The sequence below is a fragment of the Melospiza melodia genome, chromosome 6 (assembly GCF_035770615.1).
Source record: "Melospiza melodia melodia isolate bMelMel2 chromosome 6, bMelMel2.pri, whole genome shotgun sequence".
Classification (NCBI taxonomy): Eukaryota; Metazoa; Chordata; class Aves; order Passeriformes; family Passerellidae; genus Melospiza; species Melospiza melodia.
The window spans coordinates 74284465-74310046 of record NC_086199.1 but is presented as its reverse complement, the minus strand read 5'-3'; the positions used below and the strand labels follow the sequence as shown (position 1 = coordinate 74310046).

At 37.9% G+C, this 25582-nt stretch overlaps 1 protein-coding gene across 8 annotated transcripts in view; it reads left to right on the top strand.

The window, feature by feature from the left end:
• PCNX1 (pecanex 1) overlaps positions 1 to 24974 on the top strand; it is an 88861-nt gene extending 63887 nt beyond the window's left edge. For all 8 annotated transcript variants that reach the window (XM_063159198.1, XM_063159199.1, XM_063159201.1 and 5 more), the window contains 15 exons: positions 578 to 755; positions 1143 to 1251; positions 1852 to 1981; positions 3038 to 3096; positions 3851 to 4066; positions 4449 to 4702; positions 5646 to 5876; positions 7205 to 7305; positions 8488 to 8638; positions 10339 to 10569; positions 10939 to 11213; positions 12869 to 13110; positions 14135 to 14571; positions 15927 to 16067; positions 19431 to 24974. In XM_063159198.1, the coding sequence (XP_063015268.1) occupies positions 578 to 755; positions 1143 to 1251; positions 1852 to 1981; positions 3038 to 3096; positions 3851 to 4066; positions 4449 to 4702; positions 5646 to 5876; positions 7205 to 7305; positions 8488 to 8638; positions 10339 to 10569; positions 10939 to 11213; positions 12869 to 13110; positions 14135 to 14571; positions 15927 to 16067; positions 19431 to 19571 (2896 nt within the window). In that variant the 3' untranslated portion in view covers positions 19572 to 24974. The remainder of the gene's footprint in view (positions 1 to 577; positions 756 to 1142; positions 1252 to 1851; positions 1982 to 3037; positions 3097 to 3850; positions 4067 to 4448; positions 4703 to 5645; positions 5877 to 7204; positions 7306 to 8487; positions 8639 to 10338; positions 10570 to 10938; positions 11214 to 12868; positions 13111 to 14134; positions 14572 to 15926; positions 16068 to 19430) is intronic.
• Positions 24975 to 25582: the final 608 nt, after the last annotated feature.

Here is a 25582-nt window from a genome sequence, read left to right as displayed (position 1 = left end):
TAAGTTCTTGCTTTGGGCTCATTATCACAGCCACTATGAGACCTTTGGGAGGAACGTTGCTGTTATGTTACTTTAACTTCTTTTTTTTAATAACCCTTTGGTATGTCAGTTGCTATGTCTGAAAAAAATTGCTGTTCCCTCAATAGAAATTAGAGCAGGATAGTCATGCAGGAAATGATAATCCAGTGTTCATTAACGTCCTCTTGATGATTAATCTAGCACTTTTGCATTTTAGTATTCATAACCAATAATGACCAAGTTTTTCTTCAGACCACAAGGATATTTCATCTCCTAATTATTTTTTTTTCTTTTTTAGTGGCATGCTTAGAAATTATCTTGAACATTGATTGGCTTGAGAGTACTGATGAAAAGATTTAGATAGTAACCTTAAAAAAAAAGTCAGATGTTATCTTTAAAAAAAACCAACTAATCATTAACACCCTTTGCCCCCACTTCCAAAAACAAACCCAAATCAAAGTTTGAAGAGATTGATATTGCATGACAGCACAGCTTAAGTGGTCTTTAAACCCCTTTCAGATAACAGGCAATAACTGTTTTGTGTGACTTCCTTACACAGGTTGGGTGCTTTAATGATCACAATAGCTGGCTTGAAGTTACTGCGTTCATCATTCAGTAGCCCAACGTGCCAGTATGTCACTGTTATTTTCACAGTGCTCTTCTTTACTTTTGATTACAAAAGTTTTACTGAGACCATGCTGCTAGATCTCTTCTTCATGTCCATACTCTTCAGCAAGGTAACTTTTCGCTCTGTTTTTAGGTTTTTCAGTTCATCCAAAGGGGAAAACACATGGATAGTCCTATCTGATAGGTAATCTTGCAGATTCTCAGTCTTTTGTACTGTAATAGATATGCTGTAAGGCAGCTCAGACTTCTCTTTCCCAAAGCATTTCTGTTGGCTTGAGAAACCATATGTAAGTTTCTAAATATCTCCTGAGTTTGCATGTAGAACTAGGAAGTGCATCTTACGTGACTTGCTTTTATAATGACATCCTTTTTCAAAGTGTCAAAGCTTCTGGTAGATCAGTAAGAACTCTAGGATTATCAGTAAATTCCTCAGGCTGCAAGGCATGTTGATTGTTAGTGAAAATACTGAATTGTTTTTCTCTTTTTTTCCCCTGTAGCTTTGGGAACTCTTTTATAAATTGAGATTTGTATATACCTACATTGCTCCCTGGCAGATCACATGGGGGTCTGCCTTCCATGCTTTTGCCCAGCCCTTTGCTGTGCCACGTATCCTTTGAAAAAGCAAACCTTCTTCTGAAGCCATCTATTTATAACTTCTGAATACTGCATTGTAATGGATTCTGTGTTATGGGGTAAAACTGCTGAAAGAGCAGGTTTGTCTAGTGAGTATTACAAAGAAGCTGTGCACGCTTTCTGCCTTGTTACAATGCTGTGAATTATATTGTAATGGTAGGAATAGCATCCTGATGTAAAAAAAAACATGGACCAGAAGTAATTCTGAAAATCACATGATTTTCCTTTTGATAGTAATTCCCTTTGACAGGAGTCATTACGGTTTTAGTCCTTGAGTTTTGCATTTTAAACTTCTGTAGGCTGGTTTGAATGGAGTGTATTGAATGTAGTATTTTCAACTGAATTTTTGGGAATGACTGTCATGTCTAGTGCCAGATTTCCATCTATTTCTGTTTTTAAAAACAAAAAGAATCCCCTTAATGCTGGAAATCCTACAAACATCTTTGCTGCATAGAAATTCATAGAGATCTTGTTTTACTCTTCATTAGTGTTGCTGTCTTTATTGAACATAATCACAGAAGCTAAGAAAAAGGCAGTTGTTGCCTTGTTTTCCTTAATTCTCTTATCCTACAGATTCTGCCATGTTGTTTGTCCAAGCAGTTGTGTCAGCTTTCTTCTCTACTCCACTGAATCCTTTTCTGGGAAGTGCAATATTCATCACTTCATATGCCAGGCCTGTCAAATTCTGGGAAAGAGACTACAAGTAGGTGAAACGAGAAAGTTTTAAATAATTTGTTTTTAATAGACTAGGTACGTCTGAGATGTTGGTTTGGGGCGTTTTTTTGGTTGTTGTTTTTTTTTTTTTTTTTTAACTTGTGACTTTCTGTTATTGTTTTTCCCCAGAGAAAACTAGTATAAAGCATTGAAAGTTTTCACTGAACTTGTTTCTGAAATACTGTAGCAGCTGGTTTTTTCATTTGCTTCAGCTGCTAAAGTAATTTCTACATAGTGGTATGCCATCCTGGTATTTTAAACATGAAATTTATGGTATTGTGAAGTGTAATTTTAATCAAAAGGTGAGTTTATGTATAAAAAGTTTTTGAGGACCAATTCATAGGTGTATTTTACCTGTGTTCATTATTGTTCTGCTCACAGCAAAACTGGCTGAACTTAATACAAAAATATTTCAAAGTAATTGGGTTTTTTTGTTCAAGATGGGTTTAGTAGTAAAAGAATCTTCAGGTCAGAATATGTTTTTTGTTTTATTTCTCTTACGCTATCAGCAATAGAGAGCTTATCAGACCAATAAAATATTATATTAACAGAATAGGGCAAGTTGAAGGCGTATTTCTGGTATTTCTTATTTTCCTTCTAACATTAGAACAGTTTAAATGCGATGTTCCAAATCTTAGATTAAAGCATTATAGTTGTAGTTTCAGATAATGAAAGAACTGTCTAAAAGTTAATCTTTCACTAAAGTCCACTGAAATGTTAGCTGGGCTGATTTAATTGGTCTTAATTTATTCTCACATCTAAAACTTTGATACCTAAGAAAATGTATGCACTTTCATCTAAAGTGCAAGATTATTCTGTTGCTATTTACTGTGGACAAACTTTATTAGGCATTATAATGCTATCATACACAAAAAATACTGTTGCATATGAGAAGAGCAGAAAATATGCATCTTAAATTATTTTAAAATAACTTTTTGAAACTATTTCACTGGGAATATTGTACACTAAATTATTAGTTTCTTTGCTTAGACATTCTTGCAGTAATGTATTTTGCATTACGTGTGCTTTATTTTATTCTTTTCAGCACAAAACGTGTGGATCATTCAAATACTAGACTGGCTTCGCAGCTGGATCGGAATCCAGGTAGCTCTCCTAGATGGATTTTGATAGCTGGTTTGGAGTTTTTGGGGGATTGGGGTTTTTTTTGGGGGGTGGCATTTGGGAAGTGGGTTGGTGGGTTTCTTTTTTTTTTTTTTTAGGGGTGAGTTTTCTTCTAGTGCCTTTTTTTTCCCCAAATGTAAATGGCTTTTTGTTGGATTTTTATAGGATTCATGATCACTTTGCCCTCTGATCTTGTCCAACAGCTGTCACTCTGTCTACTGTTCGTTTTTCTTCTGTCATCTCTCTTGCTTTATTCTTTAGGCTCTCCCATAAGTGTTTTGATTTCACTCTTAGGTTTGCATCTACCTTTTTATTTATAATTGTAGCAGGCATTAAACTGTTTTGCTTTTTATTCTTCAGTAATTTAAGAAGTACCAAGTATTGTTTGAGGGTGTCTCATTGTCATGGTAATGAGTACAACAGACATCACTGAGATGTCTGTGCTCCATTTGCTTTTGCACTTTATTATCTTGAATAGGTTGATGGCAGATGCACGAATGGAAGTGAAGGAATAATTTGGGAAATGGAGGAGTGACTAAGAAAAAATTTGGTTCAAAATACAAATGTCGCTTGAGATTCATTTGGAGTAGTTGTCTCATAAAAAGGGGGAAGTGGGGGATGGAGTATAACCTTGAAACAGTATTGTGGTTAAGAATAAGATGGGATTTGATGTGAAGTAAATCAAGCTGGATGTTTTTCTGCAGTTTCAGATAACCTAAATCCAATCTTCCTGCAGGTTCAGATGATAACAACCTGAATTCTATCTTCTATGAGCATTTAACCCGTTCCCTTCAGCACAGTTTATGTGGAGACTTGTTGTTGGGTCGCTGGGGAAACTACAGTACTGGGGACTGCTTCATCCTAGCCTCTGACTACCTCAATGCACTAGTACACCTTATAGAGATAGGAAACGGCTTGGTCACCTTCCAGCTGAGGGGGCTTGAATTCAGAGGTGAGTGTCTTCGATGTCCTTAGCTGTCTGCACTAAAAAGTAGGCTTCTGCTTTAGAAATTGAAGTTATTTTCAGTTCTATCCTGTTAATAAATTGCTTTGAAAATGGCCTGCAAGGCCTCTTGATGCTCATGTCACGTGGCACTAAGTCCCTCTTTCCATTTTAGTGCAACATGGCTACTTGTTAGTGAAACCTTACTAAAATAGGATCCTAGAGTGATAAATTAAGCTATCTAAATCCTTTGCGTTTGTTGGTGGATAGTTCACTTAGTGTTAAAAGAATTTAATTGGAAATAGCTTGAAATTTCAAGTCTTCTTAAACACAAGTTCACATTAAAGCAATCATATAAAGCATTCAACTCTTTCCTCTATTTTCTCCTAAGGAACTTACTGTCAGCAACGAGAAGTAGAGGCCATCACTGAAGGTGTAGAGGAAGACGAAGGTTTTTGTTGCTGTGAACCGGGCCACCTTCCTCACATGCTTTCCTTTAATGCAGCCTTTGGGCAGCGTTGGCTGGCTTGGGAAGTGCTTGTAACAAAGTATGTTCTGGAGGGTTACAGCATCACTGACAACAGTGCAGCTTCCATGCTCCAAGTCTTTGATCTCCGGAAAATTCTTACCACCTACTATGTGAAGGTGCGGTTCGGCTCAGTGCAGCCCGTGGGGGGAGGCTGGCTGGGCTGCACCTGGGAACTGCTCAATGTCTTGAACCCATCATGTCTGTCACATGAGGATCATGGGGTGAGGTGGTAATTATAGATGTATGAACACCTCCTGCAAAGGAGGACAGTTTCTTGTATCCATGGTGACTCAGTAGTCCAGCACCTGAGCAGGACAATGACCCTGTACTCTAGATCAGAGAGAGGACACCTCCTAGCTGAAGCTGCAATAGGGACTTCAAAACTGTTACTGAAACACAATAGCTCGGTTGTAAAAGAAAAGTTGGTTAGTTTGTTTCTTTAGAGAAAGCCAAGCTGCTTTGGTCTCCATAAGCTGTCCAAACCTGTCTTTGGTTCTCAAAAAAGAAACAAGCCTTCTCTTCCAATTCTAAGATTACTCTAACCTTGTAGGTAATCAGTGCACTAATTGAGATTTTTCATAAGCTACTCTTTCTGAGAGCTGAAAATTTTCAGGTTAATATATTTCCAAGATACTTACTCACACATGCACTCAAGTTGTTCCCTAGCACAGGGGTCTTAAATTGTTTTGTGTTGTAGCTTTTTAAAAAAATTTAGAATTCTTTAGAAATTCTGTATCTAAGCCTCTGTGTTAACTAAATAAAAATTTCTGCGTATTTGTTTTCTGGAAAAATTACAAGTATCCTATCCCATCCTTTTTTTCCTTTCCTTATTCCTTCAGTGTAGGCTTCAAAATCCTGATGTCTTTGAAAAATACTCCTATACACCACCTGTATTGTGTTTTCTATGCAAATCTGTTGTACCTGTGAGCAGTATCAGTGCTACTGTTTATCAGTTCTGTTCATCTTCACCAAAAAAATTCAAATAAGTTGAAACACTGAGATGGATGGGGTTTTTTAAATTGCAGTATTGACTCATATTTTTAACTGCTACTGTTTCAGGGAATCATCTATTATGTCACAACCTCTCCCAAGCTGGAGGAATGGTTGGCTAACGAGACCATGCAGGAGGGCCTGCGGCTGTGCACAGACCGCAATTACGTGGATGTAGACCCAACATTTAACCCCAACATTGATGAGGATTATGACCACCGTCTGGCAGGGATCTCACGAGAGAGCTTCTGTATGATATATTTGAACTGGATAGAATATTGCTGCTCTCGAAGAGAAAAGGTAAGGATGGTGTCACTTTTTTCCTGTTGGTTTGACTTACAGATGGGTTTCGAGCTGATTTTTAAAATAAGTATGTAGAATTAAAGTGTTTTGATTGAAATTATTTTGATCTTCTAGTTCTGACATGTGGATTTAATAGATTCTGTAACCAGTGTACAGTTTAACCAGTTCATTAATGAATTTTATTTGCCAGCTCACATCAGCCAGTTGAATCTTAGACATTTGTCTACATGCAGAAGGGTATGTCTGCAGATTGATGTTTCGTACTTAGATATCAGTGTTCACAAATCAACCCCAACTTAAAAAAAAACTCCAAAACAAAAATCCCTAAAACCCAAGATACCTATTTCCAGCTTAGACTCCTTCTTTCTCAGTGATCACATAATACCATTTTCTTGGACCACTGGAATAGTTGGCTTGTGTAAACAATCATCCTACATTCAACCTTTTCTTCTTTCCACAATCCTTCCACCTTTTAAATAGTAGTGTTAGTATGTTTGTAGAAGAATGCCTTGACTTTTTACTGTTTACAAAATACCTGTGTCAAATTAACTTTGCTTTTGACATAAGCAGACATTGATTGAGATTAAAGGGACGGGAATATAAATGGAATTTACGTGTTTAATGAGGGACCCAAGACTTAAGGGTTCAGTTTTGCTTTGGCGATAAAAGATCAATTAAAGCCTGTTTTAACAGGGGTAAGACTTAGTGTCCTGTGGTCAACAGACAAACAACAGCCAAAGAAAATTATTTCCCTCCAAGAAATGAACATGAAATATTTTGTATATGCATTGAAAATCAGATTTAACTACTTAATTGAATGATGCCATTTGCTAGGGCATTATATACCCTGGCTATACTACTGGCCTTGAACTGAGGGCAAGTTTCCCCTAACTAACCCCTTGACTAAAGCTGTAGTCCAGGGAAGTTGTCAGGTAAATCAGGCTTAAATACTCAAAACCAGTGATAATCCTCTGTATTCACAGAAAATATTTTTGTCTAAACCCTATAATTTAGCTAATCAGCAGTTTGCCTGCAAGACACACACCATGAGGAATGTAGCATGCATCTCTTTAGCTTACAATTTCTTATTTCAAATAGTCATATATATGTGTTCACCTTTACAAGTATTCTTAAATACTTGTAAAACTCTTGCTCAGACTTTAAATCAGAAGTGTTTATTAACAGTGACTGTTGTGGTAGGTACATACACACACTTGAGAACTGCTATGTTTGGGTCTTTTTCCTTCATCTGGCAGAATCTTCCTTTTCAGTGGCCATTTCTTTTTTCCATTCACCTAACTTATTTTTTCTTTTGTTATTACAAGCCACTGGATTCAAGTAAGGACTCACCCCTAGTGACACTGTGTTATGGACTGTGTGTTCTGGGGCGGAGAGCATTGGGAACAGCTTCACATCATATGTCTAGGTAATAAAATATTGTTGCTCTTAAGTTTCCTATCCTCAAAATCCCTCAGAGTTCTTAGATTAGGTTTTAGATTAGTATCTTTTCATAGAAGAAATAGATAATTAATGCCATCTTGCCTTAAGCTGGGCAAATGTGCTATGTAACTTCATTACAACAACCACTGAAATGGAACTATAGAAGAGCAAATGTGGGAGGACTTGCAGCTAAGCATATTGTTTTATTGAACTTATTCAAGATGGGAGTTCTGGAATGGGTAAGGACTGGCTATAACCAGTTTATAATTGTCTGGGATCTCAAAGTAAGCTCAATTTCCTGCACCAACTACATGTCCTATATGGAATTTAGGGGGAAAAGAGGAAAGTTTCTTTAAAAGAGAAACTGATATGTCTTGGTGGATGTTTGATGAGACCATTGTGGTAAATATCACAGTTTAGGCAGCTCTGTGGCAAGCAACTGTGTTTTTTACAAATCTTCAGCTCAAATCTGTTGTCATATGGCAACTTTCTTGCAGGCTGACAGCCTCAATTTTAGAAAGCAAATGTAAAATACAGCTATAAGGTTCAAGAAATCACGAACTGATGGCTTGAAGCATAATTGGATGTGGAAGCTATTGGTCAGCTGGATGCTGACTATAAAACCTGTTCTACTTCAATTTCAGGGCAACTGTTGATTAATTCCTCTAAGTACCAGCCATCTTGAAGGTTGTTTATATATGGATTTGCAAGATTCATCAGAGCATATAGGATTCTTCACTCTTAAGTTAGCTTAGTAATTGAAATAGTTTCTTTAAAGCATGAAAAGTTAACATGTTTTTATTTTGTAATAAAGCATGGACAACTGAAGTTGGATACCCTCTTTAATTGGTCTGTTGTTATACCCTGGAAAGTTTTGCCTTTTAGAATCTTCTGAATTAAATCAGGCACTCCTCATGATATTTGTTTGCTTTAGTCCACATAGTCTGTTGCATGTATAGTTTGTTCATTACCTGTTCAGTGCAGGTAGACATCTGATGTGCCAAATTTTTTTACACACACATCTTTTCCCTGTCTTATCCTGTGGCTTACCTTGGTAGAGAAGAATTGTGTGCCTTTCTGTGCAGCTCAGTAGTTTCTTTTCACTTATAGCTGTGGATATGTACTTCCGTTAATATTTGGGTTGTTTTTGTTTTTTCCCCCTCAACAGTAACCTGGAATCCTTCTTGTATGGCCTGCATGCCCTATTTAAGGGTGACTTCCGTATATCTTCCATTAGAGATGAATGGATCTTTGCTGACATGGAATTACTGAGGAAAGTAGTGGTCCCTGGAATACGGATGTCACTGAAGCTCCATCAAGTGAGAGATTACACAGAACAATGTGTCCAGTTTTTCATTTTTGTGCATTTTTTCTTTTAAAAATTAGTGGCTGGGAGAAAGGAAAAAGAGAATGAGAATAAAAGGACTGTGATAGAAATTGACTACTGAAAACGAGGGACTATTGTGTCTTGTCCTTTGATTTATTACAACATTTTTTGGAAGGTGATACAGAGGAAAAGGGAATGCTGTTTGTGCTCAGAGCTTGAAAATTACATTAACTGTAGATCAGAGAACATGTCAAGCCCTGTTTCGTACCTATCTAGAGATTTCCCTTATGAACAGCTTCTCTGATATTTTCCCTCTTCCCTCCCTACACATAGGTAATTGGTTTAAAAGGTTATGCGTTCAAAGCTGCGTAGTCCTCTCCTCCAGTGGGAGTTGTTTTTCTTGTTCTTTTAACTTTGAAGTGTTGTAATCACAAGTTTCAGGTGAGAATGAGAAGGTTACTTTTCCATAAGCTGAAATTAGAGTTTGTCTTTGTAGTGAAGTGTGGGTGAAGATTCTCAGATTCTGACCAGTGCATGTATTAACTCAGCAAGTACAAGAAAATATATACTTAGTGATAAGTACTCTGTAAGGAGGGAGAAGTGTTGGTACTCAGGAAGAATAGATTGCTTGAAAATCATAATAAGTAAACAAATCTTAGTTGCAATTTAAAAAATAATTATAATGGTTTCTTTTTTTTGCCTTCACTGCAGTCTGGGATCTCCCAAAACTAGCAGTGATGGAATTAACTTATTCATGTAACACAAACTTTCTGAATCTAGGAGAAGGTGTGTGATAGGAATACATACAGCAAAGCAGAATAATTACCAAATTATTGTTGAAACCAGCAGAAGTAGCACTTCAACAACTCTCTAAGTGTTTTCAGAGGGTTGCTGTGCAAAATGGGTTTGATTGAAGTCAAAGAAGGGAGAGAGAAAAACAGGTCCCAACAGCAGTGAAAAAATAAAAGTTCTGAACATTATTCTGTTAATCTGTAAAAAATGATTTAATTCACTTGCAGTGCATCAGCATACCCAGGCTTCAGTCAGTGTGGAAATTTAGCTATTAACCACAATCCTTTTTTAGCCAGAAAGTAATGTTACTCAATACTGAATTGAACTTGCAGGTTTTGTGTTTTGTTTGTTTTGTGTTTTAGTTTTTATTTGACTGGCAGTAATGTAAGTTGTCTTTATAGTAATGTAAGTTGTCTTGATGCTGAAGAAGTTTGTCATCAAGTATTAATGTGAACTTTTTCATAGTAAATATTGTTTTTCTTATTACTGCTATTTTCATATAGTACAGTCTCAGTGAATAATCAGTGCTTAAGAGTGTTTTACAGTTGGAAGCTTATGAATAAGAAGAGAAGCTAAAACTAAAAAGCTTCTGCCAGATGTATAAATAGATATAAATCTACTGTAAAATTAATCTAGAAATTTACTTGAATCAGTGATAGGCAGGTCCTTCTAATCATTTTGATTTTAAGTTGAAGAAAATACAGGCAAACAGAACCAATCTGTTGTAAAAGAGGTCATCTTTAACGGTGTTCTTAAGTAGGTATTTGATACTGGTGATGGCTAACTTCGTATTATGCACTGATCATTTAAAAAGTTTGAGGTGTGAAATGTTCTATTTTTATATGTAGTTACATCTGAGATGTTAATCATAGCTCTCTGAACATGTATTATTGGAAACAGGATCACTTCACTTCTCCAGATGAATATGACGATCCTTCTGTCCTTTATGAAGCTATAACAACTCATGAAGAAAATCTAGTTATAGCACATGAAGGGGACCCTGCTTGGCGAAGTGCAGTGCTTTCCAACTCTCCATCCCTGCTTGCTCTGCGCCACGTGATGGACGATGGCACCAACGAGTACAAGATCATTATGCTCAACAAGCGCTATCTCAGTTTCAGGGTCATTAAGGTAAGCTTTGTGCACGTTTCACAGTGTGACGGCAAGCTGTATTTTAGTAACTATACCAAACTGCTGCCTCAACTGAAATCTTTACTGTTTTGTTATTAATAGGGCTGGTTCTTCTCATACAGTGCAAGTATTGTATCAGAAAATCAGTTCCTTCTCACTTATTTCTCATCCCATTCTTAAATTTGTTTATGCTCACTGTTGCAGCCTGTGCCCCTAGGTTCAGCCTGTAAAAGAGCTGCATGTGAATGCTGGCAGTCCTGCAGTGCAGTGCTGCATGTGCTTACGAAGGCTTTGGTATAACACAGCAGTCACCACATGCTCTGTCATTGCTTCACTTTCTGACACAGCCTCTCTTCTTGGCTTTTGCAGGTCAATAAGGAGTGTGTACGTGGCCTGTGGGCAGGACAGCAGCAGGAGCTTGTCTTCCTGCGTAATCGTAATCCAGAAAGAGGAAGTATCCAAAATGCTAAACAAGCTCTGAGGAACATGATCAACTCTTCTTGTGACCAGCCAATTGGATACCCAATCTATGTTTCACCTTTGACTACTTCCTATTCAGATAGTCATGAACAGCTAAAGGACATTCTTGGGGGAGCCATCAGCTTAGGAAACATCAGAAACTTCATAGTGTCTACATGGCACAGGTGAGCTGACAAAAGGGGCTCTCATTAGTGTGTGTTCATGCTCTCATTTCATTAACAAGTCTTGCACAGGCCCAACACAGCATAATTTATAATATTCAGTCACATTAAAATAAATAAACCTTGACTCTTATTTTAGGCACATCAGTAACATATGGCAACTGCTTTGGTACAGGATTAATCTCCAAGGCTGAGCAATACACCACAAACTATGTAAATGAGAGCTCAGAGAAAAGAAGATAAAGTCTAGATGCAGGAACTGCAACTTCAGATCTAATGTTAGGTCTGATAATGAGACACAACTTCTGTACTGTGTTTTTTCAGTATGATGGTTTTTGCAGTCTTTAATACCATCTTTACAGAATCAGGACTGTTTGGTAGGGTTCCTGTCGGGCAGATATTTAGTATGAGACTGGCTATATTAATGCTTTAGAGCATGCTCATCCATAGTTATGCAAGCTTTAGCTGTTGTTCAAAATCTCAGAAGTGCTTATATGTTATATAATGCTGTATGTTAGTGCCAGAAGTAGTAAGTGGAATGATATAATTGTTTCCCCATGTGACCCCTGGGTAATCCAATACAAACTCTTGCTGTGCTGTGTTTTATAGGCCATGAGAACTTTTACTGCACTTCTGGCCCTATATGACTGTGGCTCCAAAAGCAGCAATGGGAGCTGTGTGCCATTCAGAAATGTGCATCCCAGTTCTTAGTAATTCCAGGAGCTTGTGCTGTGGTCTGAACAGTCCTGTAGCTGTTCTGATGGTTGTATTTATCTTAGACATCTACAGCATATCAGAACAGAACACGCTGCTTCACCCAGAGTGCCAAAAATGCCACATTTACTGCAGTCCCTGGTATTTGTCTCCTATTGCCATCAGCTTGTCTGACTTGACAGAATAACAGGTGAAAGCATGACACACAACAGAATTTGAATCCAAGGTTTATGCTTCAGGATTCTGTGTCCTGGGACAAAAAATTGGAAAGGAGTGCTCAGTGTACTCAAGTGTGACAGAAAAGAAAAATGAAAGTAGGAATTGAAGGGAGGAGGAAATGTGCTATGGTGTTTGTATCCATTTGAAGCTTATTAATGTAAACAATGTGGTGAAAAAACTGTGTATGCTGGAAACTGGTGGCTAGCCTACTGTCCAAGTGTTCAGCATGTGCTTCAAACAGTTGTGAGTGCTTTACTGAAGGTAACAGAAACCAAATACATTAAAAATCCGGGAAACATTTTCCTTGCTAATCTGTGTAGACAAAGATTTTTGCAGTGTAACAGTTACACATGATTAGTGTGTTAAGTAGCATAAATTTTATTAAATTGTTCCAAAATAACCAGGATGTTCTATGAGCATTTGAGTTGGAATTTTATCACTGATTTGTATTTCGCAGGTGGAATAATTTTTAAAAAGCTCATTTATATGAGCACTTGACTCATCATAAATAATGTTATTGAATAGCTGTCATGAAAAAAATTGCAATCTCTTAGAAAGCAGTGTTTATATTTGCAAAGCATATTCTGAGAAAATAAAGTCAGGTTTTAACTGATTTTAGGAAATGCTGTGGATTGTGCTGATCCTTTTGCATGTCATGAAGCATTTCTTAGAATACAAATGTTTAGGAGGTGTGCATTAATGTATCACTTGCATTGTGTTTCCAGACTAAGGAAAGGCTGTGGAGCTGGCTGCAATAGTGGTGGAAATATTGAGGATTCAGATGCTGGAGGTGGAGCTTCTTGCACAAGTAACAATGCAACTATCAATGAGTCACAGAGCAGCATGTCACAAGGAGGAGGGAATGCAACTACAGGGCAGGGACCTGGAGCAGTACAGCACCCTCCTGTGGCAGCTCATCCCACAACTTTTCCTGCAGCTCATCCACCAACTCATCCCTCCACTCTGGGTAAAGTTGAAACAAAGAGACAACTTCATGCAAATTCGGTCCTATAGCTAGAACAGGCCTTTCAGCTCTTTGGCCTAAGTTAAAAGAAAAAGCAAACTAGAGTGATGTGATTTTATGTTGTGCTAAGAGCTGCTGGATTCATCTCAAACTACAGTACTGTTTCATGCAATACAAGGTTCCCAAACAGATCTGATAAATAGGGATATAGTTGTGCTGACAAGTAGATTGAATAACTTTTTAAAACAGGTTACTACCGACTGGATATTTCGCTTCTGTTGTTTGCAAATGCTGAAGTCTTCATTTTTTGGGAATGTTTATATTTCTTACTTATACAGTGAAACAAGTTCTCTTATTTGCACAGTGTTCTAACTGAATCTATCCAAGGGTCCATAGTGATCTGTAGTTAAGGAGGTGACAAACAGTAAAGCTGAGAAAGTCTTTCAAACATTGCCTTTAGTCACAAAGAAAATGCAGATGTATGGATTTGTATGAACATAATTAGATCTATCAGCTGAGGAGAGTTATCTGCAAATATTTAGTATAGGACAAACAATTACACCAATGCTCATAAACTGCAATTTGTTTTTAGCTTCAAATGTATTAAATTTGAACTTGTTTTAAAATAGCTTTTGTTCTAATGAATTTTCTGACCCAAACTTTGAAGGTGTAAGCAAGGATATTATTTTAAAACATGGGCATCGACCTTTCTTATTGCCTCAAGTATGGTAAACTGAAGTGCCAATGTTTAGTAAGAAATTGTTCATGCAGAAAATGCAAGCATTTTTCAAGGTACTTGTCTGATAGGGATTGTGAATTGAACAGAATATGAAATTCTGAGATAAGCTGAATGGAATGTATTGAAATATTCTGCTGTGTGAGATGCAGCAGAGATCTTCTGCAATACATCTGTTTCAGATTATGTTGGTTAGACAATCAGTTTTGTAAAACGAACATTTGTGTCGACAATCTATCGCGTGTGAGAGGCTTTATCAAACTTTCCTGATTGCGTACCTTTTACTTTTAGGCACCAGTCACAGCTCCCACTCTGTGCAGTCCAGCCTTGTCAGACATTCCCCTGCCCGTGCCTCCGTCGCTAGCCATTCATCGTACTGCTACGGCAGCCGTCACTCGTCCCTCCGCACGTCCAGCGCGGGCTTCGTGCCGTGCCGCCGCTCCTCCACCAGCCAGATCTCCCTTCGCAACCTCCCCTCTTCCATCCAGTCCCGCCTGTCCATGGTCAACCAAATGGAACCCACTGGCCAGACTGGGCTCAGCGTGCAGCACGGACTGCCCTCTTCCAGCAGCTCCAGCCAAAGCATCCCAGCCTGTAAACAGCATGCCCTTGTGGGCTTTCTAGGGACAGAAGGAGGGAGTAATGCAGCTGAAACTCAGTCAGGTGGCAGTGCAAGCCCTGCAAACCAAATGCAAGCCAAAAAGGATGACGTTATTTACAGAATCCAGGTGAATAGTCTAGAAGAACAAGTTAACTTATGTTTCCACGTGCTTTTATTAGTTGTTCCTTTGTATGTTGTTGAAATCGCTGCTTACAAATACACGTTCTAGAATATCTGGTATACAGTTTCTGTGCAGTTATGTTTGGAGAATTAATGTAAAGAAAAGGTTTTCTGGACAAGCAGCCTTCCTGTATGTTCCTTGTTTACTTTTTTTCTTTTTTGGCTATAGTGCAGCTCTGAGAATGTCAGTGGACCTCAGTTCCACTTCATATTTAGTTTACCTTTTATACATTACAGCAAGTAAAGCTAAACAGCTTCATTTGCAGGATAGAAAGCTTTTTTCTTTGAAGCCAAGTAGATTTTCCACAAAAGTAAGTGTAAAATACCTGCTTTCACTTTCATATGTATTTATTCTTTGGTTATATCCACTTCAGGGTTTACTGAGCAGCAAACAATTCACTATTGATGAACTTAATCATGGCAGCCTTACTTGTTTTGTGAAAATCCAGGAATGTTTATTCTTACATTCTTAGCTCTTACTAGCCCCACATACATGTCTTTGGCAGTATACACGTGGGAAACCTCAAGAAGTCTATTCAAGAGGTTAGATCATAATAAACATGATTTCATTGCTGATACCACCTCAGTTTTAGTAATACTTAGTAAATTGTGTCATAGTGGGCAAAGTTAAATTAATTTTTTGGGTCTGTGCTTAATAGCTTTTGTTTGCAGGCAAGGGCTCTTTTATCAAGCTCCTTACTAATCCTCTGTGTGAGGAGGATAAAGTGGATATGTGGATAGTGGACATTATGGAGTTCTCTCTGTCCTTAAATAGGAAGAATTTTTCAGGAGTTTTCTCCTGCTTGCCCTGTGGAAAGGCCAGTTTACTTCAAAACATGGGGTGGGTCTCAACTAACCATGCTAGTAGATAAATACTTCTTCTACCTAACAATGAATTCCCCAAGTTTTTTAAGATATTCTGTAAGAAGTAATGAGCCTATTGTAACAGCTCATCATCACTTAACTTTTCCCTGCTACTAGAATGTGTGCTGCCAATGCTTTTTTCGTGCCAGCTCCCTAATCCTGCCATGAGCTAGTATAACTGAAAGAGGTGGGGAATGGAACCAGAGCTGTTGCTTCAGTGAACTGGCATATTCACTGCCAGAAACCACAGCATCATTTCCAAATTCAGTGCTGTTTGGGCTTGGAGAGCCTGCAGCTCAAGTTTCTGACTTCGAAATTTGTCAGAAATCAATTTCAGTGGGTTAAAGTCAATTATCTGGAATTATGCAAAAGGTTAGTTTATCTGTTTCTTTTAAATTTTGGCTGAACTAACAGTCAAAACTCAATTCCTACTTATAGTTAATGGATCCCAGTCAAGTACTGGAAGGGATCAACGTGTCAAAAAGGAAAGAGCTGCAGTGGCCAGATGAGGTGATACGGCTAAAAGCTGGAAGAAACAGCTGGAAAGACTGGAGTCCTCAGGAAGGCATGGAAGGCCATGTAAGTTTTGCTTGGAAGTTGGCAAGCTAACCTTAAAAAAGACAGTGTCTTGATTCTGTGGCAGTCTGCCTTTATTCCTGTTAATGAAAAGATGGATGCAGTAGATAAGTTAGCTGAGCAGCTGTCCTCAAAGTCTCTGTTGCTGGAAGAGCAAGTCTAGAGTCTTAATTTGAGGCAGAGAGCTATTTCTGCAACTCTGTAGAGAAGATGCAGGATGATGTTTCAAATGTTGTAAGCCACCACTCCTTCCTTGCCTTCTTTCAGCTTGTCATAATCTCTCAGGCATTGCTCTCATTCATCCATCATTCATTTTCCTTTCTTTGAAATGTCAATCCCTGAACAAATTTACTAAAAATTCCTTAATTGAAAAATTGACAGTATTTGATTTTAAATTATTCTGATCAAAAGAGAGTTTATGTTCTTATGTTTCCACGTGCTTATTAGTTGTTCCTTTTATTAGTTGTTTTATTAGTTCCTTTTATTAGTTGTTCCTAAATAAGATAGTCTTTAGATGTCACTTTATTCTATAATAGATACATGGTAGGTGTTTACTTTCCTTTAAGAAGGAAAGCTGTTCTAACTAAAACTTGTGAAAGCCCATGATTTGAAATTGTGTGTCTCTTTTCTGTATGGATGTTACATCTGCAGTTTACAAAAATTCACTGCATTGGCTAGAAAACTGATCTCCCAATTTAGGCTCCTTTTATGAGCAAAAAAACCCAGTGTGGTCTTTGAAACCTCTTGATTTTTGCTGCAATATACTTTTTTTTTTTTTTAAGAACTTTTGATATCTGTAAAGATGCTCCAGTATTCTCTTAGAGATAGAGGGAAGAGTCGCTGATGTGGTCTGCAATTATTCTTCAATACAACTGTATTTTCATTTGGAATAGATCAGTTTTGAACAAATTTCTTTGCTTCCCTCAGTTGGAGGCATTATTTATAAATTGCTTTTAGGGATAGATTTTGCCATTTGAAAGACCACATCACTGTGGATATATGTGCAAACTTCAGGGAAGAAATGGAGCAAACAGAGTTGACAGTCCACTCTTAGGACAGTAGCATTACATTGTAGGTAACACTTGTTAGTAGAATGCTGTTGTAAATATTCTCAGTTATCTTGGGTACAGACATACTGATGCAGATCAAGAATGTGGTCAAGATGGTGAATGTAAAGGGTTATGTTGAAACATGTCCTCTTGCCTGGTGTCCCTGGACAATTTTTTTCAGGAGTTTGTGAATTACAGCATGCTGCATGTACAGTGATTGATGCTATAGAAAGATTAAAACAAGAGGATTTAAAGGTCAGAGTAAGCTGTTCTGAATGCTTCTCATCTATTTTTGGTACAGCATATAAGCAGGTTTTTTTAGAAGAGCATCTTTTAACCTAACAAGAAAGGGAGGAAAGCACCAGATTATCCTGTATGTGATTAGGAGGAAAGGATTTAACTTGATGACACTGCCTGCTTCAGCTGCCTGTGGTTAAACATACTAGTATCAGTAAAGCTCTTAGGACAATCTTCCTTTTCTCATCCTGTGACTGTGGTCCTTCCTGCAAATAGGCAGAAATTATTCTTACCTGCTGAGTTGCTGCTCATTAAGCAGTTTACCTTATGTCTGCTCTCAGTATTCAGCACTCGGTAGTTTAAAACTTTGCTGCTACATAGAAAAAAGCATTTTTCATTATTTATCTTGCTAAGTATGCAGTGTAATGTGTGAAAAAGGCAGAAAGACATTATAAGGTTTCTTCCAAGAAATTATATTTAGCAGTCCTCTTTGTAATGTAACTATTTTTTCCTGGTTTTGAGAGGGTATGCCCAGCATTGTCTTTCTATGGTACATGATACTGGGGTGTAGAAGAACCCTCTTCCTCCAAGAGATTCTTACCACCTCTTGACTACCTGGTGACAACATTTTGCATGTACCAAAAAAATGCCAGTCATTATAGAAAAGATGGTAAAACCGAGTATGGCAGTGATGAGTTTCAATCTGTGTACATATTTTTGCAAATACACAGCTTTTAAGGAGCCATGATATTGATGCCTGTAGTAATCTCAAAGGCACTAGTGTTAAATTGGACAACAAGTATGTAGCACTTGGGACTTCATTGGAAAACTTTTTATTGTGTCTGGGGACAGGATATGCCTGTTTTCATTCCATACAGCAGCATAAAAATTATATGGACACTCTTTCAAGTCAGACTTGAACAGACACTTAAATATCACACTGTTGCATCAGAGGAACTAAAGATGCTGTGCTTCCCTGGCTGAACTGCTTGCCCTGTATCTATGCAGCATAGATCTCATGCAATGGACAAAGCTAAATGTCTTTCACCCAGTGTTAAGAGAAATTGTCAGCTGTGTATAATGAAAAATAAGTGAGTCTCTTGGATTTGATTTTGGAAGACCGTGGTTTTCTGTTTTTTTTTTCTCTTTATATCTGTAGGACTCTTGAAAACTTTACTGCTGTGGAATTAGTAAAAATTAGTTTTACTAGCTTTTTAACTTACTTTGTCTTGAATTGAGGGTTCTTTTCCCTCAGCTGGGAAATTTGAACTAATTCTATTTCTATAAAGCTGATGGCACTTATACCCATGTTAATGGAGCACCCTTATGGTTCCTTTGGGGCGCCCAGAAGTTAAGGGTGTGTTTTTAAGGAGGCAGATAAATAGAGACATACAAGTATGAAAAAGGGACCTTCTGTCAGTCAGTATCAGGCAAGATCTGTGGAAGTAGCAGATCAAAGTACCTGAGTTCTGTAGATCTAAGGAAGTACAATACAATAATTTGTAGCACTGTTTCTGAACCCCTTCTTCTTTGTAATATTTTAAATTAAAATTGTCTTTGAATAACTTGGTTTAGAAGATCAACCTTGAATTCACAGTGCATAGGTAACAAAATCCTGGCAAGAGCTTTAACTTGCAAGAGACAGTAGTCTGCACCTGACTCCTGGTGAACTGTGGTTCCGTGCTGCACAACACTGAGGTGTTTTAAGATTATTACAAACTGAGCATCAAAATATCCCAAATCTCTATGTGTGCCCTTTTTATAGTTGCTTCTCCCTTTGGATGAACTGTTTGGTTTTGATTTGGGTCAAGTTGTTCCTACTCAAATCTAAATCAGACTGGCTGCTCTCATGGTTGTAAAAGATCTAACTGTGATTTTAAGAAGCCAGCAATACTTCAATGTGCAGCTTATCTATGGGTATGCTGTCATTGGAAAATGTGCAGCTAAGTCATATAGCACCTGTATTTTTGCTGCTTTGGCCCTGTAAAGGTCTTGAGTTATCATAAGCCACAACTTTGATATGACAGCTCTCCCTGTGGAGCTTACAGTTTATTATACTTTGTTTTTTTTTTCCCCCCAGGTGATTCACCGCTGGGTGCCTTGCAGCAGAGATCCAAGTAGTCGGTCACATATAGATAAAACCATCCTGCTGGTTCAAATTGAAGATAAATATGTTGCTGTTGTTGAAACTGGAGTCCTTGAACTTGGGGCTGAAGTGTAAATCTCTCTGAGACTGAAACTTCCCCTTCTCCAATGATTCAGAAGAGAGGGGGTCCAGAAGAAGCAGCTCCCAGGACACGAAACTTTGGTCCGGTTGTAGGAGAGGACTTGAAACACAGATTTGTCTAAGTACCTTCCCCCAAATAAACAAGTGTAAGAAATTTTTTTAAGTTGTTAGCTGCTGAAGAAACACTTGCATGAAGGATAGATTTGTTGAGACATATCTTTTGTTTATAAATTTTGTTATGCATTGCGTAATGCTTTAAATCAACAAACTTTTCAGTTCTAAGATCAGAGCACCTCATATTTTTCTAATTGTTTTGCCAAAAATTGCCATGTCTTGTCACAGAGTGTGTGGAATTCATCCACCTTATTTTAATGAAATTGACTACAAACCTTCAGTTTGGTGAAACAGTGTAAGGGTTTCAGGTGTGGCAAGAAGAGACTGAACAGATGTATAGATTCTTATTCCTTATGAGCTAAACATTAATGAGAACTGCACTAATTTTTTTACAGCAATGCACTAAAAACAACCCTGAGATTGCTGAGAACATTTATTTATATATATAAATATAAGTATATAAAATACCATTATTTAAATTGCCTTTGGGATTAATCCCCTCCCTCTCCATATACATGTTGATGGTAAGGGCTGTGCCATGGGTTTGGTTCTACGTTCTGTATTTCGTATAAGTGCATTTGCTGCATCCTCTTCACAATAAATGGTAAAATTACAAATGTGTAGAAAAGCACCTGAGTATCCCTGTGCTACATCAGACTTTATTGTGGTGGCAGTGGTACCTCAAGCCTGTACAACACATCTAGCTTTGAAGAAGGCCCCAGTATGATTTTCCATCTGTCTTCCCTTCACTAGCCATGGCTACTTTGCTTCTTTACACCCAGAGCTGGCTGTGTTGTTTCATTGTCTTTTTTCTGGCAAACACAGTGGTTTTAGTTTTGTAGTGGAAGGTGCAGGTCCGTGATTACTTCACATATGTTTGAAGGTTTTTTTTTTCTATCCAATTTAAAAAGAAAAAACATTAACAACTTCCCAAACAAAACAAAAAATAGAAAACAGTAACAACTTCCCAAACAAAATGAAAAAAGAACCCAACAAAACTTGACTTCTGCTTTCAGTGATCTTTTATAGAAGGCACAGCCCTAAACTTGTATCACTTTTACCACCTTGCCTTGTCTTTCCCTTTAGTCTTCATTCTTTTCTATGACTTGAATTTTATTTTCTGTGATTATATATTCTATGTAAGTGTAATTTGAGTATTTATAACTGTGAAGTTGAATTATTCATGTGTTACATATCTTAGGTTTTATTGTATTTTTTTAGAAGTGTGTATTCAGGGAAACAAGTAACTCAGAACTATCATGGGAGTGTGAGAGGGAAACTGGTTTGTTCTTGACTTGCAGTTCCTATGACTCACTTTTCTTAATCCGTAAGAAAGAAATGTACCTGTTGTGATTGTTTCCTGTTTCTGACCTGTAATTATATAGGACTCTGTGGGGAATTTGCATACAGTTCTAGCTTTTGGGAGCAGCCATCTTCTTCCCAGTCACCTCCACTTCATTATGTGTGTTGTAATTAGAAGAGATTTCTGATATACCACAGAGGTTATTATAATTAATTCTCTGACATCAGAGAAACATTGTCCATTATGTACCTAATGCAAGAGTGAAATTACATGGCATAAGAAAAAAGGAAGAAACAGCTACCTAAGAAACACTGGTATTCCAGCTCAAGTCACTGTATGCCATCTGGCCATGAAAGGGTAAGTCTGTGTGCCTGGTAGCTACTCAGTTCCAGCTGCTGTTCCCAGTGAATGATACTGGGACCTTGCTTGTGTCATAGACTATGCAAACTTGTCCTCAAAATGCTGTGTATCCTAAAGTTGCATATTACTTTTCTCTTTATTCATACATGGTCCCATTTAATCATGGTATAAATGCACAGATCTGCCACCCTTGAAACTATGTGGAACAACAAAATTCCTTATATGTATCACATTATAGAGTAGTTGAATTAATCTCCTGCATATATGAAAATGTACTACAGAAGATGAAACTTCTGTAGTGGTCTGGTAATGCTGCTACCAGGAACAAAGAAAATGTATATGTTTTGAATTGAAGGCCTTTTAGTGAAGATTTTATTCTAAGTCCTTCCTTTCAGGTAAATACTTTTAATTAATTGATACCTTTAATTAATTAATACAGGTTTTCTGTATCACTAGGAACATTGCTTCATTAAAAGGGAGAAGCCCCTGTTTGACATTAGTTGCACAGGGTTGGTTTTTTTCCCCCTTGGACTGAAGCCTTGAGGTAAACAAATTACTGATAACCAAAATATATAGGTTAGATTTTTTTGCTTTGCTTTGTTTAAAGCTGACTGAAAAAACTTTCAGTATGTTAACCCTGACTGAACAATCTCTCGCTCTCTTTGGGGTAAGGTAAGGACAATGTCCATTGCTGGTAAAAGATGTGATAGGAATATATGGCTTGTGGAAATTTTAGTGCATATGTGTATCTGCCTGGAATTAGATTGGCAAACAGCAGATAGGGAAAGAGAGAGACTTTTTTAAGGCCAAGAGAATTAATGAATATTTCTGGTTTTTATAAAACATAAGGCTTTTGGTATGTTGACTTCAGGAGATGGATTTTAATGTGCACAGCTAACAGGTTAACATTTTCTTTCAGGTATTCAGCTAACATCTTTTGTGAAGCCATTCACATAGTGCTCATACCTATTCCAGATCAGCTCAACAGAAGCCACCTAGTTGAAATTTCGCTCTTCCATAAGGCTTTGGAAAATTAACTCTAAAGATTTTCCTGAACTCATTAAGATTCATACGATTGTATGTTGGTTTGTACAGAGTTTATCTTTGGTTTCTACTGTGCAAGTGACACAAAAATGTTTTTCTTCTAACTCAGAATCACACAGAATTAACTAGGTTGAAAATGACCTTTGAGGTCATAGAGTCTGACCTATAACTGAACACTGCTTTGTCAACTACTAGACCATGGTACATACAAAGTGCCACATCCAGTCTTTTAAATACCTCCAGGGATGGTGACTCCACCACCTCCCTGGGCAGCCCATTGCAATGCCCAGTCACTCCTTTTGTGAAGAATTTCTTTCTAATGCCCAGCCTAAACTTCCCCTGGCATAGCTTAAGACTGGGTCTTCTTGTCCTGGCACTGGTTACCTGGGAGAAGAGATGAATCCCCACCTGGCTTTCCTCCTTTCAGGGAGTTGAGAGTGGTAGGGGTTCCCCTGCACCTGCTCTTCTCCAGGCTGCACAGCTGCAGCTCCCTCAGCCTCCTCATAGGATTTGTGCTCCAGACCCTTCACCAGCCTTGTTGCTCTTGTCTGGATGCATTTCAGCATCTCAATGTCCTTCCTAATTTGGGGGGCCCAGAACAGGACACAGCATTCAGGGTGGGACCTAACCCTTCTGAGTACAGGGGGATGATCTCAGCCCTGGTCCTGCTGGCCACACAGGCCAGGATACCATTGGCCTTCTTGGCCACAGGATAGACCTGGCTTTGGAAACCTCTGTTCTAGATAAAAGTTATTTCATCTTTTGTTTTATTTTCTTGGCCTTTGTCTTGATGTGTAATATTTTTCTGCTGTTGTAAGGATGGAAAAGATGGGTATTTTCAAATTAGTCCTGTCAGTCCAAATTGAACCTTACCATAGAGCAGAATTTTTTAGATCTTTCTAGACTTTTATGAAAAGTCTTAGAGATGTTTGCTTTTACTCTGTCCCCTTGCATTGTGATATTCTCTTGCCATAAGAGCATTCCATTTAAGTCCTACTGTTGTAGCTTCCAGGTAGACTCCAATCTATTTTCTTTCTTAGATTTCTTTGGAGGTTGTATCTGTGTGTACATATGTAAGGACTTCTCCCTAAAACATTCAGTTGCAGAAAAGGGCTTGAAAACTCCGTTAAGCAGATAATGTCATTAGTAAAAATGGCTACTACATGATGTTTTAAAACCTTTTCTCATTTCACTTCTCTGTGAAATCTTTTAAAATATTCTGACTAAAAAAGCCAAAAACCTAGAACTGTGTATGTGGCACCACTGATGACACCTAGACTTCTGTGCTACTTGCAGTGGATGATACTAGTGCTGGATTCTGGGGATCTCTCTCATGATGCAGCATGTGTGAATGGTTTCAGAGTTTGGGGAAGATGATGATTTGTTGAGGTATTTCCATGTAGGCTGAGTGGTCCTGCAGCATGGGACATCTGGCATGTTTCTGAGTGGTGATGTCAGTTTTCCAGTCAAGTCATCACCAGTCATTCCTCATCCCATGGTCACAATGCCTTTGGGAACTGAAGAACTCTTTGAGAAGCCTGGATGACTGGTGAGATGCAGACATGGCACAGGTCTATGCCTTTGGCAAGAGGCTATAAAGCTTTGTCTGGATTTGGGCAAGGGGGGGAGAGATGCATTATGATTGATTCAGCTTTCTCTGATAATGCACACACCACCATGCTACCTAGGAGTGTAGACAACACAGACACTGCTTTGAAGACCTTTCTCAATTACAGAACTCTCAATTCACAAAGTGGAGCTGGATAAATTGCATTTCTTACCATTAACAATATTATTCAACTTATATTGGATTTGGGGTTGTACCACCACAGGTTTTATGTACTTAATTTTATTAAGGAATTTTATACCTATTATATAGGCATCTATTCTTTTCTTGTCTGGCTTGCTGTTTGATATTCTAATGCAATACATTCAGTGGTGCTGGACTCTTTCAGAAATTATACTGGTAATTCCTGGTGCCTTAGTAAAAAAGTAGGTACATAACACCTTGGTGGAAGGTAAAGCATGTGACTTGTTTCACCCCAGCATGATATGCATATTTTTAAAAAGGTGATTAAGATGGCTGCCCCAAAAGATTTTGGGAGTATACTTACATCACTTGGTCATGAACATTTGAATATGAACAATTTTTATGACTTCTGTTATGTACAGTTTGAATAGATAAGCCCAGTACACTTAGGCCACAACTTTGAAAGATGGCAATCAAATAGCTGGATATGTAACTCCTTACACAGATGCCCTTGAAAGCCTGACAATAGCTGCTGGTTAGGAAATGGAGAGGGGAGTAGAGCATAAATGAGAGGATGGCTTTGGTTTTTCATGGACAATGAAAATATGTATTGCCTCTACCAGCAAAAGGTTACCTTGCCAGGGATAGGGATATATGTACCTGCGTGTCTGTGAGTGTGTATGTGTCTGCGTGTGTTATTGGAAACAGCCTGTAAATATTGTAGCTGTTTAAAATGGAAAAGGCAGAGAGTTTTTTGCAACGTGTTGCAGCAAAAGGACAGTACTGACAGTGGAGAAACACTGAGAAATAAAAGAACCTTTTTTCACTTGTTGTCATTTATTGCACAATTACATTCTCTTAAGATGTCATTTTCACAAATTCCCCATAAGGACTGTTTTAAGTTTACTCAAATAATCCTCTAATGAAGGATTCTCTTGTTTAAAAATTGTCTTTTGCAGATATGCAAAGAATAACCTTACCTATTGCTGTTTTACTGCCAGCATCATCCCGGTTTCCATGCTTTTGCATAACAAAGTGTCACATGCCTTCTCTTCTGCAGCTAAAATGTTTTGTCTTTGTTGTAGCATTTTCTCTATCAGTGATTTCCCTTCTCTTTGAATGTTTTTCAAAGCCCAGAACACTCTTTGTACTGTCTTTGTCCTCAGTAATTTTTCACTCATCATACTTTGCTGGGAAACACCTTCCCTAAAGTGGTTTTAACAGTCATTTCTAATTTTCTGCCATCCTGGATCTGATAGCCAAGTGTGGCTTTGGATGAAGTCCTCCTGATGACTATGTTTACATTAAACACTTTTTGATACACTGATGCTAGTTTAAAAATAGTCAGCTGCTGTCTGTCCATTCCCTCAAATATTTCACACTTGTACAGAGACAACCTTAAGTTATCTTGCACCTTACAGTTTAAAAGATCAC